The following is a 25202-nucleotide window of genomic DNA, read 5'->3' on the forward strand; positions in this document are numbered from 1 at the left end:
ATCCCTATAAATCCTTTGTGCAATCAGGTGATTGCAGTGCCTGTTACTGTAAGGGTGTCCTAAAAGCTAGCAGAAAAATTACATATTCATGGGTTTTGGTGTAGTCTAGTAGGCCATTCCAAGCCAAAGGAATGCCCTAAGCATCTGGCTCTTGGGAATTCTGATACTGGTGACAGCATCTTTATACAATGTTTCCTGATAATACTTTCACCTTCACCATCAGCATTTACTAATGCAAAAAAAGGTTTTGTCAAAACACTTTAAATCTGTTATAGCTTTGTCTCTTGCTAGATACCAAAATAACATACTCGGAAGTAGAAGTTGTGCCCATATACTCCATTATGTGCTTGTGGTCTGAGAAATAATCTGGCTCGTACTTTTCCACCCTTCTCATTGGATAGAAAGAACAGTTCAAACTAAGTCCTGAAAAATCGCTGTTGGGGCAACATTTCTCTGCTGTAATTTGAGCTGTGGCCTTTATATTTAAAGCAGCATGGAGGAAATGCTTCCTTCATCTGTACTCTGATTGGGATTCACTGGATCTCAAGTCTCCTTTGCTTGTGGGAAGATACAACCTGTTTCATTCTTGTTCTTGTATTTTCTCACTTACCGGATCTGCCACAAGATTAGGCAATCAGTGAGGTTATTAGCAGGCCTGTGAGAAATTCTTATGCTTCCTGAAGATGTTGCATAATACGCTTCGGACTGAAAGTGTTGAGGGAAGAGACAAAAAGACAAAAACATGCTGTGGTGGGGCTGAGGATGCAACTGTGGCAAGAAGGTTGAGGCTGGAAGGCACAGCGAGAGTAGAGAGCACACTACCCTGTGGAGTGAAGGCAATTTTGGAAAGGTGAGTGCCCTTGCTGTACTCTCCCTTTTATGTACTTTCTTTGCAGGAATAAAAGTTACCATCTATTCACGGTTGTAACTAATTTACAAGACTGGAATTGCTGAAAATAGAAAGCATGAGTAAAAGAAATGTCTGGTTTTAGTTTTGCATAACAACTGCAACTCCTGAAGAATTTGCATGGCATCCTGATCTGTCTCATGCAATATGAGGAACAGTTTTAATTCTAGATTGTGATGTAGTTTATGGATGAAAAATGCCATGAAGTACTAACTGAAGCATTACTGGATTGTGCAGACTCCTGGCTGAAGGAATGAGAGTAAATTAATTTTATTTTAAAAGTCATCAAATTTGAATACGAATCATGTTTCCACACTTAGGAAAAATAAATGTGGTGCCTATAGTGCAATTCACGAAAGTAATTTTTCAAAATATAATAGAACTTGAAAAAGAATAGAACTTGAAGAAGAAAAAGTCTTGCAACTTTTTCAGCACCTTTTGCCTTGGGATTTCAAAGCACTTAAATTATTTAGCACAAATTTTCCTATGAGAGGAGAATGTGATTTTTATAACCAGTGAAGAAGAGTAAAAACAACAGGTTGGAGATTCTGGATTTAGAATCATTTTCTTAAGGATTAATTTGTTTTGATATGTTTTGTAAATCTCTTAAGATCCCTCAATTATTTGAGAATACAAAGCAAAGCTCTTTGGAGGTGGGGGGAGCAGAATTTGACTATATAGAGCTGAACTGTAGACATGTTTGCTGCGTTCTGAACCATCACATAGCAAAATGTTTCCTACGGTTGTCTTACCATAGTACTAATAACAACAAAAAGTTATTACTTCTACAAGATAAGCTATATTTGAGAAGACTAGTGTAAATACCAAACATTTAATAAAACCACTCCATTGGAGGAAAGTATTGACATTATGAGTTTGGCAATAAATTTCATTGCCAAATTAATTTAATTTTGTGATGATGAAATCACAGTTCCTGTTTGTGAAGGATTATGCAATTCCTGCTAGTCACTACTTATATTGAAAACAGCTAAAATTTAAAAATACTGCAATAAAACAATTGCTTTCTCTGATTTTTTTCCCCTATTTTTCATTTCTGCTTCCACCTTCCATTTGGCATTGTATGTTTTGCCACCTGTTTTTTTTCCTAATTTAAGGAGAAATTTAAAATGTGCTAGCGACATTCAGTCATGCCTTTGAGATGGAAGAATTGAGATGATAGAGGCATATTGGTTTACTGAGGCCATTCTAGGTTTTTAAGCTGCAGGATGAAGCTCTTAGGATCTGCCAATCACCTGTGTCATCTTGCTCAAATGTCACCTGTTTATGTCTCTTCTTTCCCTCCATTTTGGTTGTAAAGGCTTCAGGATAATTGTTACTGTCATTATAAGGGCAGTGGTCAGAGTTTGCAGAAGTCTCAATTTGGCTAGTCAGATTTAATAATACACCTGTTTATATCAACTCTGCAGTTACCTTATCTCTTCTTAGTAAGGTGAAATCAAATGTTTATAACCTGTAGAAAATACGTTACTAAGGTAACAGAGGAGATGACTGAATGTTTTCTAAAAGATGCAGGTAATATAATTTGGTAGTCTTCCTGGTTTTTTCAGAAAATGTCTGCCAAAGAGGAGCTTACAGTGGAGACGAATGACAATGAAATACGTGAGCTGAATCCTTCTGCATTGCAAGCGTATTTCCTGGATACACCCTTTGATATTCACAAGTTTGTTGAAGAGAGAGAGGCAGAATTCCAAGAAGTCCGCAAACAGATGCAGAAGAGTTACAACCCTGCCATGAGAAATGAACACAATAGATTAAAGTCTTTCTTGTCCTATAAGTCTTACTCATCATGGGCTTTCACAGAAATGGCAGCTGCTGGATTTTATCACACGCTTGTTAAATCCAGTGTGCAGTGTTTTTGCTGTGGGTTAGTTTTATTTACCATGAAGGTTAGATACACCCCATACGAACAGCACAAGAAATTTAGTCCCACTTGTGAATTTGTCCTGGGCAAAGAGGTGGGTAATATTTCAAAGTATGACGTACGTGTTCAGAAGTTGGAAAAGAACGCAGCAGGCCATGCCTGCAGGTACAGCGCAGAGGACACGAGGCTGCAGTCCTTCGACGGATGGCCATTCTATGCCAGAGGAACAAAGCCTGATTCCCTTGCCAGAGCTGGGTTTTTCTTTACAGGTAATTGGAAGCGATGCCTGGAGGGATTTCTGTTTTGATTATAAAACAGTACAAGTCTTCTTACAATACTAGAACGGGTATAACGTTTTTTTTTTATCGTGCCACTCATCATTTTGTGATGTATTGTGTCCCCCATAAATGTTTTCTTTCCCAGGCTGAAGAACATAGGCAAATCAACCATTCCTCATGCAGAAAGTGTTCCACATTTTTTTATCATCCTTGCTGCTGTTCCCTGCACCTTTTCCAGTTCTAATACAGTATTTTTTGAGTTGAGGGGACCTCAATCACATGCGCTGTTTAAGATGTGGATTAATCACGGGTTTGTACAGTGGGATAATTATACTTTTTTCTGCTTAGTTGTCTGTAACAGATGCCACGCTTACAGACCTGATGTCTCTTCCTCTCCCCCAAAAGTGCAGACTGCTTTTTAAATATTGGCATTATGATTTCCGCACTCAGCCATAAAATACTGCATAATTGCTTTGATTTTGGATCCACCTTCTGCTGCATGGCCCACCCTGGTTTAGACAATGGGTATCTGCCTGATTTCTTCTGCAGTGAACATTAATGCAAATGTTGCAGAGAATGTCACTTCAAGTCCTCTGCAATTGCATTGTCCCTTTTGAATGGTTCTTTTACAGCCTGGTTAGCAGTTGGCTAACCACCTCTCTTCACTGGCTTTTTGTTCTTGCAATCTGGAAGAAGGTTTAGATTCCTTTAGCTTGTTACTCTTGAACTTCCCTCTCTGCCCCCCTCCCCCCCAGCCTGTCTGATTTTATTTTCACACTTCATCCTTCAGAGCTTTTGAGCCTTCTGTTTTCTGTGCTCAAAAGCTTCAGCTTTTTGAATGATCCCTTCTTAATTCTTGTAATCTGATTTATTTTCCTATCAGTCACTCCTTTCCCGTAACTTTTCATAAGTCTTTTCTAATAAATAAATAAATTTAAAAAATGCTGGTGTTGCACTTCCAGCAAATCATCTTTCAGGAAACTCTCAAATGCCTGTAAGAGAGTTGTTGGGGGGTTTTGTTTTGGGTTTTGGTTTGGGGTTTTTTTTGTTGGTGGTTTTTTAGTCAGCTATTTCTGCTTCCTTACTTTTACATGGTTCCTGGTTTTGAAGTTTAACACAGCCTTGGTAGGTTCCCTGTTTCTGTGGAGGATGTTGCATATAAGTAAATTGCAATCATGGTTACACAGTGACACGTCCACTATGAGACTTCGAGCTCCTCCCGGTGCATTTCTCAATACCAAGTCACATCATCTTTTAGGCTTGCTAACCAGCTGCCCCATGAGATTATGCCTGATAGCCTCTAAAAAAAAGTCATCTCTAATTTGCATCTCAAGGCAGTATTTGTGCAGTCTGCTTGGGGTATAACTGGAGTCACTGGGTACAATTCTATTTCTTGCCCACAGTGCCTCTCTCATTTCTTTGAGCATTACATACTCAGTTTTGTCATCCTGGTTGGTTGGCTGGTAATATGGACCAAGAACTGTACTATTCCAATAGAGGCCTGAGATTCCAGACTGTAGAAAATCTTTGCTCTTTGTTGGTTAGTTCGATTTTGTTCTAAGATATCATTAAGATCTGATATTCCTTTTCTTTCTAGCACTGTTTACTCAATTATCCTTGAATATTTTATATACTGGCATTTCACCATTTGACTGACCTGTCTTTCTTCCATCACGTTTATGCTGACTTATCAATATGTTAACTTCGGGACGTAAATTCTAGTTCTCCCACCCTATTCCCTTGGTTTCTAGAATTATTAATTTACTTAGCTTTTACAAATAAACTGACTAGCTAGAATGCAAAATTTTAAAAAGTAGCCAACAAAAAAGACAACTCGATTGTATCAAGCTTGTACAATTTCTCAGATATTTCTGAAGTTTTGTTTTGATGGAAAGATCTACCTTATATTTTCACCTTTGGATCTGCACTAAGTTTAGACCCAGACTGACCCAACTGAAATTAAATGGAAATCTAAGCAGTTTTGTCAACCTTTTTAGTTTCATTTGCTATAATCTAAGAAAAAGGCTTCCGTTAGCTACAAATTTTGGACCAATGATATATACCAGTTTACTTGTGGTCACGTGGCTAGAGTGTGAACAAGTAAAACACACAAATGTGTAATTATCTCTGAGATCTGTAACTCTCTACATGCAGGCAAGAAAGATACAGTGCAGTGTTTTGCTTGTGGTGGATGTCTGGGAAATTGGGAAGATGGTGATGATCCTTGGAGAGAACATGCTAAATGGTTTCCTGAGTAAGTTGACTGACTGTTCTAGAAATATTTCTATATGTACAAAAAGGTTGATTTGTGTAGATATCTCTTTTTTTCCTCAGCAATGATGCTGGAAAGTAACACCACCCCCTCCCCCCCAACTTTTGTCTTCAGGGTTGTTATATTCAGACAATTGATTTCAGCAGATCTTTATTTCTGAGAACTGAACAGTATAAGTCTGCTATCCCTAACCTTATAATTATTCTATATATATTGTTTTCTGTACTTTCTAGAGATCTCCCATGGGCTTTTCATTGAGCAAAAGCCAGCTGATTGTTCTCTCAGATAGTCACTATGTCATGTGAACAATGCTGATGGCACCAAAAAGTTTGCCTTTGTTTCGTTGTCTTTCTGTTGTGAAAAATCCTGAGTATGCACCTCTTAATGACTGAAACACTGCTTCCAGAATTTTAACTGGAATTAATGCTTAAGAATAATGTTTTGGTTTTTTTTTTATAGGTGTGAATTCCTTAAAAGTAAGAAATCAAGCAAGGAAATTAAAAATTACATTGAAACCTACAGTGGATTTGTTGGAGTGGTGGTAATCTTGTAATCTATTTCGATCTTCCTTTGTTGTGGAATACACCCCAAGGAGGCACTATCTGGGACTTGAAGATAGGCAAATTAGGCCTTGATCCTGATTTCCACCTTCTTCCTCCTAAAAGAAAGCCCAACAACCCAAAAGCTAGATATAATTGCATATGAAATTAACACTATGCACTCTAGGTGGAATTTGTTTCATCTAAGTTTATTTTGATGTGTGCATCCAAGCTCCTTGCCTAGGCAGTACCTAGGAAGTCCATTGATTAAAAGCAACATACCTCTAATTGGCATTTATCCTACTCAAAGACAGACAGTTTAATTAACTCCTCATGGCACCTATACATATATATTGATTATTAGGAAGATTGTAGGTGAGTATGCTAAACTAAGCACTTCTGCATGGCTGAAGTCAGGTTAGGTGAACTCTACCCTGCTAGCTCTTCTTGTAAGACTTCATCTTTCTTTGGGGGGCTTGCTTTCATCAGAAAAAATATAATATGTGTAAGATCTTTCATGATTAAAACGCCTATGCCACAAAAATCTCAAAAAAATTTGGAAGCTAAACCCATTAGCTGATGTAAGATGAGAGGACTGCAAGTATCACTTGGAAAACACCATCTTGGATACCTTAAAAACAGCAGTGCTATTTTTCTTTCTTTATTGCTGCTACTGTTTGAGGAGACACATTTCTTCTCACTGATAGTAACCTGTCATTAATCAGTTCTTCTTCAGAAAATTCTCTCAAACTGAAAACATTTTAAATGTTGATACTTCGTACTAACCCTGTTTATATATTATAGTTATTTCTTTTATTTAGCTGAAAAGTTAAATGAAAATAGAATGCATAATAGAAATAAGTATTAATTTTTAATTTTCCACTTAGGGGAGGCATTTCACAGCTTCCTTTATCAAGGAGAATTTATCTACTTCAACAGGTAAAAAATAAGATATATTGACTGTTTCATTAGAAAATAATGCCTTCATATTTTTATTGTACATCATCATTAACAACGAAAGCTGCTCCAGACTGTTGCTTTTTTGTTGCCTTTTTTTTTTTTTTAAGGAAGATTACATGTGTGAAAAAGTATTGGTCCTGTATTTCTCAAATTTTTGCCGCAAATAAAAATTCGTTCACTATAGAAGCTAAATATAGAACATGCTGCTTAAGTAGATCAATCTCACTTGCATTTGCCTGTGTAAGAGAGAGGTGAAAAATAAATGAAACCTGAAGGCTTTGAAAGGAAAAACAGAGATTTTCATCTATACAAATCAAGAATATACACTTACAATTGTCTGAAAGATCTGATTCTGTAGTTATGCTTTTGCTTTGCTGTAAGCCTGAGATATTTGCAATCTAGTTCTGTTCCTGCTTCAGAGAATCTGATAGCAGGCTAAAGCTTTCCTAACTAATCAAATATCTTTGGTTGCAAAGGTGATCTCGTCTTGAACATCTTTGAGGATGAAGGAGTTCGACTGGACTCTTTTAAAACTTGGCCAGCAGAAGCCCGTGTTGAAGCCACCGCCCTTGCTAAAGCTGGGTTTTTCTATAGAGGTTTGAACCAAGTTTATTAGCTATATAAACACAAGACAAGTAAAAAGATACACTTTCCAATGCAGGTAGGAGAGGGGTTCAAGATAGTCCTGGTATGTAATTGAAATCTTGCTTTAGCTTTCTGTCCTGGTTTCGGCTGGGATAGAGTTAATTTTCTTCCTAGTAGCAGGCACAGTGCTGTGTTTTGGATTTAGTAGGAGAAGAATGTTGATAACACGCTGATGGTTTAGTTGTTGCTGAGTACTGCTTATGCTAGTCAAGGACTTTTCAGCTTCCCGTGCTCTGCCAGGTGCACAAGAAACTGGGAGGGGGCACAGCCAGGACAGTTGATCCAAACTGCCCAAAGGGCTATTCCATACCATATGGCATCATGCTTGGTATAGAAACTGGGGGGGGTTGGCTGGGGAGCAGCGATCGCTGCTCGGGAACTGTCTGGGTATCGGTCGGCGGGTGGTGAGCAATTGCATTGTGCATCACTTGCTTTGTATATTACTATTATTATTGTTATTATTGTTGTTGTTGTTATTATAATCATCACTACTTTACTTTATTTCAATTATTAAACTGTTCTTATCTCACCCCAGGAGTGTTTCTCACTCTTACTCCTCCGATTCTCTCCCACATCCCATCGGGGTAGGGGGAGTGAGCGAGCAGCTGCGTGGTGCTGAGTTGCTGGCTGGGCTAAACCACGACACTCTCATTAAGGAGAGAAATGCAGCTGCAAAATCAGAATGCCTTTTACAAAAGCTGGAGCAAGGGAATCGAAATGGAGTGACCCTGTCTGAGGTGAAAGCCAGAGCAAAGAGTTGCGAGGAAGATATGTTTTTAGAAAGGAGAAAACATTTATCTGGGCACTCGTGTATTCATTTGTCTGGTGTCACTAAAAGAGCAATAATGGCACATCTCTCAATTCTGTGGCATTTTCTTGTCCTTGATTTAATCTTTATTATTTGTGATTTATAAAAGCGTGTAATTCCAGTAACAGATAGAGATCACCAAAGTAACCTCATGAAACCACTGATTTGTTGCCATTTTTATGCTGCTGGCATGTTAGTAAGGAAAAAAATCATGTACGTGACCATTTTTAAGGTGCATAATTTCTTGCTTGCAGGAGAAGGTGATAGCGTACAGTGCTTCAACTGTGCAGGTTGCTTACGTGAATGGGACGAAGGTGATGATCCAATGGAAGAGCATGCAAAATGGTTCCCTGAGTGAGTGACAGAGTATCTTAAGACAATTTCCTGCTGTGTGATGAACGTTGCCATATACTTTTGCTGTTCTTTTTTTAATACTACTTTAAATGTATATAAATAACTATATGTTTCTTGAGCGTATAGGATGTTGTGCCTCTGTGAAAACCCTTTTTAAAATTAATGTTTAAATGTAGAAATACAGTAAAAGTTTCCAAACAGAAGGAATGTTTGTGAAAAAGTTCCATCTTTCTGCCAAATGCAAGCAATTGAAGCAATGCATTGCACTAACTGTTGTGTCTTTTGAAAACTTCATTCTAGTTCCAACTGCTTGGAAGTACTTGGAAAGTCACTGGAAGAACAACCAGAGAGCCCATCAACATTACAGTCTGCACAGGTTTGCACCAGTCTGCAGTTTTTATGCTTTGCCATTTTAAATTATAGTTCCAGTTACGGGGAGTCTCTGCACATGTGTGTGCGCAGAATGAGCAGCATCGGCAGCTTGTTGCAGTTCTTCATCCTGGACAACCTTTTGAATGCAACGTATTTCGGAGGGTGCTGAATGAATAGGGGGTATGAGACCTGCACCGGTGTGGTGCAGGCAGCACCAGCTCCCCTCTGCCTCTGTAGGGGTGTTTACAGAGCCCTATAAACACCTTTAAAGGTGTGAGCCCTGTGCCTCAGGTACCTGCGGTGTTCAAACACGCACTCTTAAACAGCAGCTGTCTGCCTGCAGGCATCGACCCAACTCTCTACAGGGCAGCTACTAGCAATCAGCTTTTTGGTAATTAACAGCAATCATCCTTTGCTGGCAAATTGTAACGTGTGCAATTGCAACAGCGCCCGGGCCCCTGGGCTGCTCTGTTGGCAGCAAAGTACCCCAGCCCGGGGTGCCAGGCACAGCCACGGGAGCCGCAGGGCTGTCGAGGGGCCAGCGCAGAGAGGCTGGTGGGAGGGGTAAAGCTGAGTCCCAGTTTGGCACTGGGGGAAGCTAGTGGAGAGGTCTTGTGCAGGATGTGTTATTGTGGGAGATCTCACAGCTCCTCTCTTGGGTCGGTTTGTTCAGGCACCTTGAGGATGTACACAACTGAGAAGTACAAAGCGATTATTTATTCGCTAACTCGTGCTAGAGAGAGCTGGGGTGTCACCAGCTCTGAGGCTGAGCATTAGCGTGCTCACCACCGCGCCCAGGCAAAGGGTCTCTGCTGGGCAGGCACTCGGTGGAGTCCTCCGGCCATCAGCCACGCTCCGGCCGTCAGCCACCCTGCCTCACCCTGCTCCCTCTGCCTGTGGCGGTACCTCCCCTGCATCTCTGCAGCCTGTCTCACCGCTTTCTCTCGGCGGTCTGTGTCAAGGTTATGCATGCGTCGTATCAGAGCTGGGCCTCGTATCCTTGGTAGGCAGGCAGCAAAACCCTGGGATGGAAGAAGCTTACAGGGGAGAGAGAGGGAGATAACGATAGAGGGGCATTACATCCGATGTCCTGCTTCTGGGAGGAGTGAAAGAATTTTGCTAGTGTTGAAAAATACAGAGCTGGTACTGCATCTGTTGTAAATTGCCCTTGTAGCTGCTGGTGCTTGCTGGTACCTAAGCAACTCAGTTTGAACTAAATAATAAATATTTAAGGGAGTATAACTGGATTTATTGTTTTTCTAGCAAACTCCCTGTAAAGCAGATCTTGAAGAGAAAGCAACGCTACATCCTGTAGGAGCTGGTAAGTACTGTGCTGCCCCATATTTTAGTTTGAGAGGATTGTTAATGGTTTTCTGGATTTGCCCCTTACTTAGGGGGCATTGAAGTAAGGACTGAGTTAAGGTTTATGGATTGTCCATATATAGGGACAAAACAAACAAACAGTAGAGAATCTATCAGCTACTGCTTGCTTTTGTAATTATGAATATAAACCAATCCCTTAGCAGGCGAGAGTCACTTCTGTGCAGATGAGGCATATAAGCAAGCTAAATTATTCTGTCACAATATGGTATGATATTTTTCATTCATGTTTTGGAAAATTGCACACATGTGTCAGCTGTCTACTACATATTACATGTACACGCTTTTAGATACAAAAGAAACTAAGTTGGGATAACCTTCCACTATCTTCTGCTTCTCATGCTTCCTTTTTCCAAACACTATGGCCATTTCAAGGGAGTGGTTTTGTTGATACATGTGTGTGGATTTCTGAGGGAAGAGTTCATACACAATGAGTTTGCACTGAGTTGCTGCAGAAAAGTACCGATGTGCCAGCACAGAGTTGATAACTCAAAAGTAAATTTGCTATAGTGGTACTGCCCAGATGCTTTCTTTAGCAGCCCTCTGTTAATCCAAAAATGGCTATTACTGCCTCCCAGAAATGCCAAAATTATTTGGGATATATGTATCAGATGAGCTGTTTTGTAATTTTTGAAGGCACTGAAAGCACATTTTACAGCCCTGAAAGTGTCATGATACTGAAATGGTGGAGGGAGCAATAAAAGACATAGTTGCTGGTTTATTAATGAAGATGTTTGTTCATTCTTTGTATTCACCAACATGTACATCTCCATTTTACTGAAAGTGACTGGGGATGCTTCTGGTATGAAGTCCTAGTTCCCCAGGCTATGGCATAAATATACCCTACCTTGTCTCAAATTCTTCAGAAAAGGAGCTCTCTGGTGTCATCTCCTAGTGAAGTGCAGGAAGAGCCAGTGAGCATTTCTGGGGTTCATTGTACTTTTGCTGAATATGCAAAGAATAAAATGGTACTGCTTCATTTGATATAACAGATGACTGTGGGCTTTTTTGGCAATACATACACTGCATATCTGTATAATTACATCAATGTAAAAGTACATTTACCTTATTTCAGCTGTTTGGAAATACCAAAGTACAGCCTCCACACACCTATTTAGAGGCAGTTTATCTATTTTGTGGATAAACTGTACTATGGGCACAGACAACATAGCTGGCTCTATCCAGAATCGATGCTCTGTACCAGAACTTAGAAACCCTAGCAAATCAACAGCTTTAGAGAGCATGGTGCAGAGACTCAGCGGTTCTGTAGGAAGCTAATGTGGGTCCAGAAAGGATGTTTAAGTCAAGCTTAACACTACTTTGTCTGGATGGTGCCGACTGAATGTGTCTTTACCACTCTCTGAGCGTGCTTGCGAGGCTGGCAAGTGAGTTGTTTACCGACACAGTGCTGCATCTAAGCTCATTATTCTTTCCAGACCACGGAAGGCTTGGGATCATTGCACCGAGATACCAGCGTATCTCTGCACAGAGCTAGGTCAGGTCCAGCAAAGTTTTTTAGCTCAAGTTTATCACTTGATTACTCGCTACACACAAAGTAACCCCACATTAAACCAGATGGATGCAACGCCAGCTGAGTAGGACAAGGAGAAACTGTGGGAACTTGGTTTATCCAGAAGCAATACCAGTTTTTTCCATTATTTAGAAAATCTCAGGTTCTTATTACTCCAGTTTAATGGACAGCTGACTATATTTGACTTTTGTGTACAGAATCAACTGTTCACTACGTTTTAGGATTTAATGTCATCCTTTTTGCAGACACAACACTTGTTGAAAGTCAGTGTCTTGAAGAAGCAAAGAACTTGACTGAACAACTTGCAAAAGCTTACAACAATAAGAGCTTCAGCAAATTGTTTTCCTTTGGGAACTCAAACCACTTGGCTATTGACTTGAAATTACTCTATGGGGACCTGTCAGTTGTCTCAAAGGATATTAATGATCAGCCAATACAGCATCTCTTTCTTCATGAAATCCTTGCGAACCTTGACTCCACTATTGTGCTGGAAGGTGAAGCAGGAAGTGGAAAAACAGCATTGCTCAGGAAAATAGCTCTTCTTTGGGCCTCAGGCTGCTGCCCCATCCTGAGAAGGTTTAAGTTTGTATTTTATCTCTCCCTGACTAATGCACAATCAGATCAGAGCATGGCTGATATTATATGCAATCAACCAGTAGGATTTGTGGGACCATTAACAGAAACAACTCTAAGAGATGTAATTCAGCCACTGAAAAACCAGGTCTTATTTCTTTTGGATGACTATAGTGAGATGGATTCAGTGCCCCAAACTGTAGAAGAACTTATACAAAGGAACCATCTCTACCAGCACTGTTTGGTTGTTGCTGTCCGTACTAACAGGACGAGAGAAATTCGCAAGTATGCAACCACCACTTTAAGCATTGCAGAGTTCCCTCTGTCCAGCACTCTGTATGTACTAAAGAAATTGTTCTCCTACAATATTGTCCTTGTGGAGCAACTTCTGCGTCAGGTGGCATTTGAAAAGTCTATGGAGACCATTCTAAAGACACCACTTCTTATGGTGTCTCTCGCTGCGTATTGGGTACAGCACCCAAAGGGTAACATAATCAGTGATAAGGCTATTTTTAAAGCCTATCTGCTCTATCACTTACTAAAATACAGTGAAAACAGAGAACATGTACTGGCTATGTTTTCCTCATGTGGTGAGCTTGCCTTAACCGGTGTTTTCAAGCCATCCTTTGATTTCACTGAGCGTGATCTAGCTGAAGCGGGAGTTGATGGAGATGAAGCTGTTAGGCTGGGTTTACTGAGCAAATTTACTGCTCAAAGGCTTCATCCAATTTACAAATTCTTTCACCCCTTGTTCCAGGAGTTTCTTGCAGGGAGAAGACTGAGTGAGCTCCTGGTTTCTGATGAAAAAGAAAAATTGGAGCGAGGGCTGCAGTACTTGCAGCAAATCAACACATTTAGAAAAGTTGCTGGGCGCTATAATTTTTTATTGCATTACACTTGCAGCTTGTCTTCCAAAGCAGTCCCCCAAATTATATCCTATTTATTTAAACTGACTGACTGCAAGGGGTCATTGGAAAGCCAGTCAGAAAATGATGAACACCTGGAGCACCATTCAGACCTTCCAATGAGAATGTCATTAATTGATCACTTAAGTTTTTTTGATCCAAAACTGCTTCTTCCAGTTTTCATGCAGTATTTACTGAACTTTGCAACTTCTGTAGTTTATGAGACTAATACTGTCTCTGCGTGTGCCCCAATCATTTTTAATTTCCTAAGAGGCAAAGATATTTCGTTAAGTTCATTTTTCTCACCACAAAAATCTAAGTTGCGTTTTTTTCAGGATTACCCAGAATCGCTGTCTCTACCTAGTAGTTTTCAGGTTTCAGTACAAGGAAGTGAACACAAACAAGATCCTGATATACGTGAAATAGGTGCTTGCTATTCTTCACTGGAGATTCCAACAATCGACCGAGATTATGCTCCTGCATTTACACATTGTAATGACAGGGCACAAAAAATGGAAGAAGAATTAAAACAAATTAACACATTTCGTTCGCTGATACAAAGACATCTACCAGACTCCATTGTGCGTCCTTTCCTATTTACAACAGGGAAGATGCGGCTTTTAAAATGTACATTCAGCAACATCAGTTCTTTTCAGGAAGCTGACCTCAGAAATTTGACAACACTGTTTTCCATTTCGGATTATATTGAACTTCAGCTGAATAACAGTCCTGGATTCATAGAAGTTATCCGACCCGCTATTGAAGAGTACAAGGAACATTTTAAAAAATGTAGTCTACATCATCTTAACTTGAGCAAAACAGAGCAAGAATTACTTCTCTCGATGTCTTTTGTGGAATGTCTTGAGATAGAAGAAAAAGAAGTGCCAGGTACAGCATACTGAATTTTGGCAGGATGTAATTTTTCTCTCATTTTCTTCCCCTCCCCTTGGTGCCTGACAACTGAACAGCTCCATATCCGTAAATAATAAAGCTGCCTTTCTACCATATGCATTTCAGGGGATAGGCAGCCATTCTACATTAACAGATTTCCATCCTGGCCCCTGATTTCAGACCACAACCTCGATACTGATTTTTGATCTAAGAGGTGTATGTCACTACAGAGGCAGAAGTGCACTTCGGGAGAGGATAGTGCAGTACGGAGGACACACTAGCAGGCACCAACAGATGTGCGTTTTCTGCTTGGGGCAATCTGAGTGGGTCTGCACCGGGCTTTCAAAATAGAAGCATATGGGCCAGTGCAGGTGAATTCATGGGATCCTGCCAGGCATATGTTCAGGCTGCAAGCAGCAGAAGCCTCAGCAGAGGATGGGTTGGCAGGGAAGGGCAGTGGTACAAGGAGGACAGGAAGCAGCAGTCAAGAGAAGGGGGGAGCCAAAGATGTAAGGATGTGAGATAACGAAGTTCAGCTACAAAAACCTTGGCAAATTTTCAGAAGAAAAGAGGGGAGGGATTAAACAGATCAACCCAGTTTCATTGTACATTTGTCTGGCTTCATCACAGAACTACTTTTTTCAAATTTGGACAAATTCATCTGCCTGGAGGAATTGTCAGTGAGGCAATGTGAGAACTGCGATGTATTTGATACAATACCTGATGGCTTCAAAAATCTCTGTAAGATGAAGAAATTGTTGGTGAGCAGAAACAAGCTTGAAAACAGCTCTAGACTGGGTAAGGTGCACTTTAAAACTTTAGGTACTGTATTCCACTATGATTTGTTAATACTGAGTAGCAATTTTAATTTCTTCTTTAACAGGCATGTAGCATCTCTCTTCCCATTGCTTCTGCCCCACAGCTTCTACTCTTGAGTTTATGACTGCAACAAAAAAGAGTAGCTCAACCTTTCAGTGCTGTAACTTTGTTGACCTCCGTAAGTTAGTACAGAGGAATGATCAGGACTGTGCTCTGTTTTCCTGGAGTGAGTGTTTTCCCTTCTCACTGCTCACAGTCCCCTGGGAGGAAGAAGAGAGGGAGCACAGTTGGCAACTGAGTCCAGATCATGTGCACAGCTGTTCTGACAGGCTGATGAGTGGATCATGACTTCTGTTTCAGCTGCCTTATTCCAGGAAGAAGCTTACTTTTCAGTCCAGCAACCCTAGATTAACCATTTTTTTTTTTTTTGTACACTATGATAACAATTACCCAGCTGTACTTCAATATAAACATGCAGTACAAACAACATTCAGTGAACTGTACCCTCAATATCTGGCCATGGGATAGGGTTTTACAACATACCTAAAACTAGTAACTCTAGGGGGAAGGCATCTAAAGAGTTCCAGTCCCACTAAATGTTGAAAAACTAGACTATTTTTCACATGAAAGAAACCAGAAATGAATCTACAGCAAAACTTGCTTGCAGTAAAGTTCGCAGGTGGAGCTAGGAGAACCTTCTGGATTTTTGACCTTTGCTCACTATACAATGCATCTTCAGTGTTGTAACACTTTGTTTTGTAGTTGAATTTATTAAAAGCTTCCAAGACCTCTCTGTTTTTCACCTGCACTGCTCCAGCTGCTTCAATTCTGCATCCCTTCTGGAAGCAATTTCTTCATGCAAGAAATTAACAGAAATCAAGTTAACTGGGTTGTTTTTGAGAGATCAACATTTGCTTTTGCTAGGTAGGAACTTTTTTCAATACAGAAAACTCACTTTTTAAAACTTAATAGTTGAAACTGCTAATTTTCAGTTGCAAGAATGACAATGTATACTTTTTTTTTCTTTCCTCCTAGCTGCTGCTCTGCCCAATTTTGTCTCTCTCAAAGTGTTGAATCTTGAAAACCAGGCTTTTGATGACAAGGAAGCTTGTGAAATCTTTGGTTTGTACATATCTTTCATTTCAGCTGATCTCACTTGTTGCATTTCACAGAGTTATCTTGCTTCAGGTTCTTCTGGAGATCTTAAGAAATAACTTGAACAGCTTAAATGCCATTTGAGATACTGGAGAGTATCTAGAACTAGAATGTTAAATCAGGTCTCACAAAGCAGTTTGTGATGAAGGGCATGTGTTCATGTCCTTCTGAGAGGGATGAGCCAAGTGAGATGGATGGTTGTCCTAAACTGTGGAATCAGAGGTGTTCATCACCTCTGAAAGCCAAGATGGTCCTCCTGCAAAAATCACGTCTATAGGGAACAGAGAAAGGTTGAAATGGCTTGCATTTTGGGAAGGGAGGATTACCCTCATTTCTTTTTCATTCCTGTGGGTCCCTTGCATTTGGCAACATTGAAGATTCCTTTTACCTCTAGAGGACTCATGAGACCTCTTAGACCCTTTCTGGAGAAGTAGTTCTGCCTTTTCTGCTGATGTCCTTTTCAAACTATTGAGCTACAGAGTGAAGTGACCTTTGCAACAATGGCAGCGGCGAACCTGAGGAAAGAAAGCTGATAGTAACCTATTTCCCAGAATCTAAATTTAATTTTTTTTTTTTAACCTGGCTCTGCTGCTGTCACTCATTGACATTACAAGAATTAGGTAATGCATACTTATTTAATCTTAACAGGAAATGTCATCTTCTCTCTGCAGCATACAGTTTAGGTGGTGTTCTTAACCTGGAGGAGCTCATCCTTCCTGCAGGGAAGGGAATAAAGTCTGCAGCCAAACTGATTGTTCAGCAGTGCCTACACCTGCTGCACCTCAGATACTTCTCATTTAGCCTATGTCTGGATGATGACAGCCTATTAGAGATAGGTAAGTTTTTAAAGGAGGAACTTCAAACATGAAATAACATTTCTGAGTAGAGAAGATACTGCTTCAGGATAAATTAATCTTCTCTTTGAATACATTACAACAATTTCAAATTACTTGTCATTTTTAATGGGTATAATTTCTTCCTGTTTGTTCTATACACAGTCCAAAGCATTTCTTGCTCGTCAAAGTGTATCCAGACTGCTTACACACTAGACTTTGCTGAAACCGCTTTTGAAATGCCTCCTTTGTCCCCCTTGTCTTCTACAAAGCAATGTAAATTACAAGAAAAATAATCAGTGGGAAAAAAGACTGACTTAAAATAGAAATTCATAACTTAATTCCTAGTTATATTAGCTGACATGCCCTAGCTGTTAAAACTGTGGTGTTTATATATATATATAGTATGTATATTAAAAAAAAAACCCAAAATATGTCTTGAATTTAATACTTATTTAGTATAATCTTAAAACCACCATCTCGTATATAGGCTAGGGAAAATATCTTCTTTTGTAAGCAAATGCTAAGTCTGTCATATCAACTTCCTTTATTTTTGACACACATTTTAGTATATATAGTGACTTGATGATGAGTCCCATCTTGTAAGTAGGCTGACTGTAAGGCAAGACTGAAGAACATATGTGATGGTACACAGGCATGGAAGAGATTGTTAAACTCAGTATCTCGCATCTGTGCAAAGCTGATACGGTGTCTGACCTCAAGTGGTTGCATAAGCCAGTGCTGTATATTTACTTTGCTCTGCAAGAGTGGTATCTGAACACTTGTAAACACACTGGTATCTTATTCTACTAGGTATTAATGTGCCTGCTGAAGTATCCTCTATTTTATCAGTCAAGTGATATGCTTCAATGAGTTGAGTTCAAAGTTCTACTTTTTTCAACCTAATAGCAACAACTTTGTTTTATTTTCAATGTACAATACCTCAGTGTCACTGCATGTTTCATGTGGGTTTAGAGCATCTTTAAATCCTTACTGATGTCTGTTTATTTTTGCAGCTAAGGTTGCAAACTGTGGAGCTTTCCAGAAGCTTGAAATGCTCTCACTGTCAGGAAATCATAACATTACAGAAACTGCTTGGAGAAACTTCTTTAGAACACTTGATAACATGCCTGCTTTAAAAGAGCTGAACATTAACCGTATGTTCACACATCAGATCAAAGCCAGTGCATCAACAGTGACAGCATTTGTCCAGTGTGTTTCTCGACTGCCTGGTCTTGTGACAATAGCAATGCTGGGCTGGCTCCTTGATGCAGAGGACCTTAAAATGTTTGATATCATGAAGGAGCAACATCCCCAGTCTAGGAGTTTAAAATTATTTTGGCAATGGCTCTTGCCATTTTCACCAATTCTTCAAGACTAGAAAAGTTTGAAAGTGTTAGGGCTTGGGTTTTTTTTTTTTCTTCCTTCTTGTATTATGCATTACACACCTGCATTGCAAACAAACATATATTGTAAAATTTTTACCAGGATGAAACAAGGCACTCTTCTACAGCAAGGTTAGGTTAATGTAAAAGGATCAAGGAACAGAAGACAGGATTAATGTAACTCCGAAAACCTGACTTGCTTTGCAAACATGGTTAAAGATTGTACCTAAGTGATATCCTCCAAAGAAAAACGTAAAATTTTGCTTAAAGCCTATTTAAAATAAATTATTTCAATTCAGTTCTTTTGCTTGCAATGAAATCAATTACATTAATCACTTATGAAATAAAAACAATAGACCCCTTTATGGTCAGGACTGCACTAAAAGTAATATGGGATGCTAGATTTTACTAGTGTTAAAACCTGATAAAGGCCACTTTTGTAATGTAATACCAGATACTAACACAGGACTACCTGACAGCAGTTGTGCCTCTTTAGCAATGAACAGTTGCTGAACAGCTGATTTAGAAGCTTTGCATCACTGCAAGCAATCTTAATTTACTTCAGCTAGACAATTAAGAAAAAGCCTTCAAAGTCGTTTAGGGAAGTTGAGATTCTGTCTTTCTCTTTTTGCTCAATTATTTGTGGGAAAACTGATTTTCTGATGCTCGCTCACAGATAAAGGAACTGAACGCAGCAAAGTTCAGGTCTGTATTTGGCTAGTTTCCCCGAAAAGCAAGCCACTGGCATTAACTAAATCAGTTGAGTTTTACGGCTGCAGCCTCTATTGTACAAGAGTTAAGACTGTAAGGGCCGAAATCTAAGTCCATTCTGACCATAACCTTTCCACAGTCTGCTGCTTCTCATTTGCTTTTAGTAATGGTACTCAGAAAAAGGCCACACAGCAAAACTTTCTGGTGTATTTTAGCCATTCATCCAAGAGACAGATGCCTACAGAAGCTAAAAATAAAAAACACCCCAAAACAAACCACACCCCTAAATTGGAAGGTTGAGAAGTAGAAGTTTATTAACAAGCATCTGAAACAAAAATGCAGCTGTCAGATTGAGGATTCTAATCAGACCCATAAGATACCTCTTTTAATATCACGGTATACCCTTTTCCAGGCCATTGCCACCAGTGGCCACTGTAACATACACTGCTGCCATAACTGTCTCTTAAAAGAATATACTGTAATTGCTAGTCCTTGTGTTGTCACTCAGATAAGACGACTGAGGAATACAAGAGGTGTTAAAATGAGAAATAAATGAAATCTATCATGTGGGGTTGAAAGACTTAAATCTATCATGTGGTAAAAAGACTTCAAATTGTTTCAGTGAAGTAAAAAATATTTTATTGCTGCAGTGCTTTCTAAATACATTGGACTAGAGGTCTTTAAAAAATCACTCACTTCAATGTACATATAATTACTAGTCTCAAGTTACTTGTTATCAGGGGCAGTTCAATGTTAAGAAAATGTTAATATTAACTGTCTTGATAAAATACTGATCTTCACCATCAACCATCAGTGCATAGCGATATACACCTCTCAGTGGGAAAGATTTGTACCTGGCTTTAAAAAAGAAGCAAAAATTAGTATACAAGAGCTTTTTGGTTTTAAACAAACAAACAAGAATTACTCAGCTGCACAGAAATTACATATCATCACAGAAAATCAGAAAAACAAGTCCCCAAGAGAATATAGTTTTGTCCTATAAGGAACTGAACAATACACTGCAGAATTCTAAACAAAGGATTTAAAATAAAAGCACAGGCACTGAAGCAATGAGAACAGAATTGCTCAACAATATCAAACTGAAATGTTGATCCTGTCCTGAAAACAAAGTTTAGCTATACATCCTGATATCCAGTCTGTCTAAAGAAGCAGTTACTTCTGAAGACGTGTACATACATGCAAAAACTGCATTTCACATAACAACCTTTCATTTTCGAAACAGCCCCTAAACAAATAAGAAAACTCTTAATAATTCAAGTAAGCTGCGCTGTTAATCCTGATGTAGAGCGATGCTGTAGTTAAACCTCTCATCAGAGCAACAGAATACTTTTCTTCATTCTAGTCAAGAAAATACTATATTCCACAGCTGCTAAGCAATGAAGGGATTAATACTGGCAGAAGTGGTCTTTGTAGAAAGCTATAAGAGTGGATCGAAGTCCCGAAGCTCAGTTTTTGCACAGAATTCAAAACTTGTTGAGAGCTTGTAAAATGAACTGTCGTTTCAAACAAATTCGTCAAGCGACACTGTATCTTCATTTAGCACAAAATTATGATACTTACAATCCTTCAAAACAATGATGGATATTCAGTTATTTTGCATGTGTTTCTCTCTCCAGTGCTGCTTCCATTCGACTTTGTTTTAAACCCTACAGGATACAATTTAGTAAAATCTTGTTTTTACTAACATGGAAATAAAAGCTTTAGTTGCAGAACAAAAACATTTTTGGACAATTTTTTTTCAGTCCTTCACAAATCAGCAATAGCTTTTAACTCTTTGGGGAAATCAGAATGGGCGGTTTAAACAGGACAAAAGCCAAACTACATGTCTTCTTTATAATCAGTGGCTTTACAGAATAATCTTAAATATATATTTCTTGTTCAATTAAAAGTAAATGAAAGCAATCCACAATTATATGTAATGTGAAGAGAGAATTTCCAAAACTAGTCTTCTGAAGATACCCTATGGCACCAAATCCCCCCTTTCCAGCTTCCCCAATGCAAGAGTTTAATCCCTCCTGTAATTTTCTTTCTTCCTAAGCGTACAAAGGAAAACAGAAATCAATATTCCATGTCACAGATTTTTCACAACTATGACGACAGCTCCTGCTGGACCTTCACAATCACCTGAAACAATTACTGATGAATAGTCTCTGTAGAAATGCCAGATCTGATCCTAAGTGTGATACTACCACTCATGCTCAAAGAAAATACACAGAAGACTACTAAATAATAAAAATATTCAGATTTACCCCACCTGTCCTCAAAGACAGAACTGGTTGTTTCACACTGGCTATAAAACACCGGCTATAAAAGTACCTAATGGGACCCCTCCGGTGGAACAAAGAACTAAAACAACATGGACTATACTGGCTCACGTGACTCCTACTCAAGGACAAGAATATTTATACAATACAAAATAGCCTTGAATTTAGCTATCGTAAATTAGAATGACAGATCTAAAAGGCAGTCCTTCCTGTCTAACGTCTTGCTGAAAACAGCAGCAGCAACACAAAAGCAAAATTACAAAGACATTTTCAGACAAAAATGGCACGTACCAGGTAATACCCAGTGTGATAACCACTCATGTACCAGGCTATTAACATGCTCCCCAACGCTTCATCGTCCTCAGCAGAGTCTGGCCTCATAGGTGGTGGAGGAGGAATCAACTACGAAATCACAAAGGAAATGTCTGTGTTTCAATAGGGCATATCCCAGGTTACATAGCAACCAATTCTAAAAGATCAAAATATAAAACTGAAAAATCCAAAAATATTCTCAACGCATTCTCTGAAAAGGAGTCAAAAAAGATGGCATTTCTGAAAACATGTAATTTCCAAAGCCTAGGAGAAATAGGATTCCTGTAGCTTGACTGTACACAAAGAGTTTTATTAAGGGAAAACATTTATCCACAACAGTAAAATGCTGTTAATCAAATGCACGGTGCAGTTTCTTCAAATAATTTTTCTCTTGATATGCTTTCCAACAGCTTCACTGTCATAAAAATGAGTGCAGATCAGACCTTGTGCATTAGATTCTTGTAACATCTGTAACTGAAAGCATTATCAAATACCTGGAAAACACAGACTCTAACACAGAAACATGTTCTAAAAACGCAGGCGGCGAGCACATTGAGTTAGAAAACTTGAGATCAGCAATACTCATCTCTGACACTCTCTTTCTCATTTTCCTATCACTTACCGGTGGTCCTGCCGGGAAGGGTGGGGGCCAGCAAGATAAAAATGATGGAGGTGCCCTGAATTTTGATCCAGGCTACAGTGAAAACATGGAATAGTACAAATTAAAAAGAACTTTCAGGCATTAGGATTTTATTTAAGAGAATTATTTGAAGCAATTCACAAACCTTACACTAAAGACAACACATCCCAGCAATTTAACCAAACTGCAAAAACAACACACAGTAGCTATTTCTGTGGAGCACTCCATGACTGGAAAAGTAAAGCTTGTATTACACATGCCACTGAGGTGAACAGTGCTGAAACAGGGTTCTAGTTAAAACAAGCATTTAAAAAAGTTTTTTCTAAATAGAAATCAGTGGTTGCGCCCTCACATGAAGAAACACATCTAATATTACCCACAGGCAAACAGATAATTTCTCTGCTCCTGTGTGGCTGGGGGCACATGCTGACTAAATTCCATTACGCTTGTGAATGTCTTTAAAGTAAGTTTAGATACGAGTCTATTGATATGAAGGAAAAAAAGATAAAAGAAAACGTTACAAAGAAATCTTGCCCGAACAGTAATATTTAGAAAACATAATGCTGCATTCACCTGAGCTATTATTTAGACTCCTTCACAACAGGAAAACTGAAGAGTATATCAATACCCCAGCCCTTATAATTCAATAGAGAAGCTACAGCTGAGAGCTTCTATGACATCTAGACACGACTTTTGCTGCCTTCACTGTCCTGTGTAGTGAAACATATCAATTGGCTAGAAAAAGCGCAATATTAAAACATCAGCAGTGCTATCATTAACAGCACTATCACAGTCCAGGGAACAACATCCCTCTTTTAAGTTACAGGGAATTGCAAAGCAAGTGTTAGCTAGGGAGAAGGCTTTCCTCACCAGGCAGCAGCACTGCGAAAGGGCTACATTGTGGCCCGATTGTTGTAAAATGACATACCAACAGGTTCTAACGTGTATCTGTATATCCATTCTCAAAATGCTGTTATTTGGTTTCTAGACAATGATAAATATCATCTTATTGTCTCAGAATTTATAATACCAGGCTTAACAGTGATATATGAATTATTTTGGATAAGGCTGAGCTTACCCTTCCCAGGCCTGGGGCTGCTGATGGTGCAGGAAAACGTAGGTTTTGAGGGGAGAATCTTGCTTTCGTGCAGTTGTTTTTGTTTCGAGGTGACTGGGAAGATTTTTCACTTTCATCTGTTGAATATGGAGTCTCATTTTCATTCTAGAAGACCATGACATTTTTATGAGATGCACTAAACAGGAGTTCACAGCAAGCAAATTTAGTGAAAAAAAGCCTGGAAAGCCCCATCCACATCCTACCCTCTCACAGCCCTCCCACTGCCACTCAGGAAAGATCTTATAACCTCATCATCTTATCTGCTCACCATTTTAGCTACCTTATCTTTCACTCGTGAATTTCTTTTGTCCCCTCCCTTTCTTCCATGCTGAGTTCAATAAGTAAGGGGACACTTCCATTCCCTCCACCAGCTTGTGTCCGTTCACAATGGAATCAGGTATCGATTCTCACTCTGACCACCACAGTGGTACCAGAAATACTGAAAGAGTTGATTCTCCCACTTCCTCTTTCCTTTTCAGCAGGATGAAAAAGTGTCCCTCACCTCCCCAGAATCCCCCATCACATTTACTGTTTCATCGCTGGCTGGAGGAAGTAGATCAGACAGGTTCTGCTCCTCCTGATTTCCATATCCCGTGTAAGTAACAACACATGTGCCTCTCTTCTGATTGATGGAGGCAATAGTTGCTAGGTACACATTACCATCCTCAGACCAAACAGCATTACAGCTGTCACCAACTTTCCACTGCAACAGAAGCAAGAGAGGCTAGTAAATACCTACACCAATGACCAGAGAGAAAGATGCCTTTTCCTAAGCTACTTTTTGTCCCGACCACGAGAAAGATGACTCCCGCCCAGAACATTTTTCTTTTGTATTTAGTGAAATTGTTCAGTGCAACCTATAAATAAGGTTTATAACGTCGTCATCATCCCCCCACCCCCAGAATGCTACTCTGAAGGTGATGAAAAAGCTACTTTTGAGTACCACAGAAAAGTGCAACATGCCCTACGAGCCTCGCTAGCATTTACAGGCCAGGCGACCTGTTTCAAAGGCACCGTGTTGGTTTTCTTTCTATTTCTGTTTTTTTTATTGTTTTTTCTCTTCATCCCCAGGCGCTGCTCCTGTTTGTCCGAAGGCTCCGAACACTCTCCATTCTTTAAAGCGTTCTGCGGGAAAAGAAAGGAGGAAAAACAATAAAAGGCAATCCAGCGGCCTCAGCCCAGGGTCCAGCTACGCCCGGGCCGCCCCCCTTACCTTGAAGGAGGCCACCGCCTTGTCGTACGCCTTGATGAGGGCCGTGTCGTCCCACACGTCCGAATCGTCGCTCTGCGGAGGCCACAGACCCCTTTACCGCCGCTCCACAGCCCCGCTCCCGCTCCCGCCCCCCAGCCCCGACCCCGGCCGGCGCCCACCTGCCCGGTCCCACGCCGGAACAGCACCCGCTCCGACATGGCCGGCCCCGGCCCCGGCCCCGGCCCCGCGCGGCCGCCTGCTGCGCAGGCGCACAATCGTCACTTCCGGCGCGCCGCGGCCCCGCCCCGTCGCCGGGAAGGGCCGGTCGCCGCTGGGCCCCGCGCTCCGGCCTGTGGGCCGGGGCTTCCCTGCCCCGCCGGTCCCGAGGCGCCGCGCAGAACGCGCCTGACTTCAGCTTTAACAGTGGGCGTCGACGGGGAGGCGCTGCCCCTTCCT

At 40.1% G+C, this 25202-nt stretch overlaps 2 protein-coding genes across 6 annotated transcripts; one reads left to right on the forward strand and one right to left on the reverse strand.

Annotated features, from left to right (window-relative positions):
* Positions 1-596: 596 nt before the first annotated feature.
* NAIP (NLR family apoptosis inhibitory protein) lies at positions 597-19781 on the forward strand. 2 transcript variants are annotated; one of them, XM_075726071.1, is made up of 15 exons: positions 597-850; positions 2476-3058; positions 5222-5321; positions 5799-5880; positions 6766-6817; positions 7315-7434; positions 8546-8645; positions 8946-9021; positions 10281-10338; positions 12174-14294; positions 14928-15095; positions 15879-16040; positions 16152-16238; positions 16943-17107; positions 18121-19781. In XM_075726071.1, exons 2-15 carry the CDS (start codon positions 2479-2481, stop codon positions 18483-18485), a joined length of 4236 nt encoding a protein of 1411 aa, XP_075582186.1. In that variant the 5' UTR covers positions 597-850; positions 2476-2478; the 3' UTR covers positions 18486-19781. The 2 variants fall into 2 exon arrangements, with proteins under 2 accessions (XP_075582186.1, XP_075582187.1); XM_075726072.1 differs by lacking the exons at positions 15879-16040; positions 16152-16238.
* Positions 15244-24972, reverse strand: LOC104025688 (survival motor neuron protein). Of its 4 annotated transcripts, none has more exons than XM_075726075.1 (9): positions 24926-24972; positions 24768-24839; positions 24554-24679; positions 24057-24257; positions 23516-23659; positions 22420-22491; positions 21777-21887; positions 20782-20867; positions 15244-15376 (listed from the first exon to the last, which is right to left on the reverse strand). In XM_075726075.1, exons 1-8 carry the CDS (start codon positions 24962-24964, stop codon positions 20811-20813), a joined length of 822 nt encoding a protein of 273 aa, XP_075582190.1. In that variant the 5' UTR covers positions 24965-24972; the 3' UTR covers positions 15244-15376; positions 20782-20810. The 4 variants fall into 4 exon arrangements, with proteins under 4 accessions (XP_075582190.1, XP_075582189.1, XP_075582191.1 ...); XM_075726074.1 differs by lacking the exon at positions 15244-15376 and adding an exon at positions 19823-20058; XM_075726076.1 differs by lacking the exon at positions 15244-15376 and having other exon boundaries at positions 19823-20867; positions 24084-24257.
* Between the last annotated feature and the right edge of the window lie 230 nt (positions 24973-25202).

Source organism: Pelecanus crispus, chromosome Z (assembly GCF_030463565.1).
Source record: "Pelecanus crispus isolate bPelCri1 chromosome Z, bPelCri1.pri, whole genome shotgun sequence".
In the NCBI taxonomy this organism is placed as follows: domain Eukaryota; kingdom Metazoa; phylum Chordata; class Aves; order Pelecaniformes; family Pelecanidae; genus Pelecanus; species Pelecanus crispus.

Bases quoted from the DNA above. Each gene is read 5' to 3' on its own strand.
- NAIP (XM_075726071.1), top strand. From the start codon at position 2,479: ATGTCTGCCAAAGAGGAGCTTACAGTGGAGACGAATGACAATGAAATA. The intron at 10,339-12,173 runs GTAAGTACTGTG...TCCTTTTTGCAG, and splicing joins GCTACATCCTGTAGGAGCTG to ACACAACACTTGTTGAAAGT. The intron at 16,041-16,151 runs GTAGGAACTTTT...CTTTCCTCCTAG, and splicing joins TCAACATTTGCTTTTGCTAG to CTGCTGCTCTGCCCAATTTT.
- LOC104025688 (XM_075726075.1), bottom strand. From the start codon at position 24,964: ATGTCGGAGCGGGTGCTGTTCCGGCGTGGGACCGGGCAG. The intron at 24,680-24,767 runs GTAAGGGGGGCG...CTTTTCCCGCAG, and splicing joins AGGCGGTGGCCTCCTTCAAG to AACGCTTTAAAGAATGGAGA. The intron at 22,492-23,515 runs GTAAGCTCAGCC...TTTTCACTGTAG, and splicing joins CAGCCCCAGGCCTGGGAAGG to CCTGGATCAAAATTCAGGGC.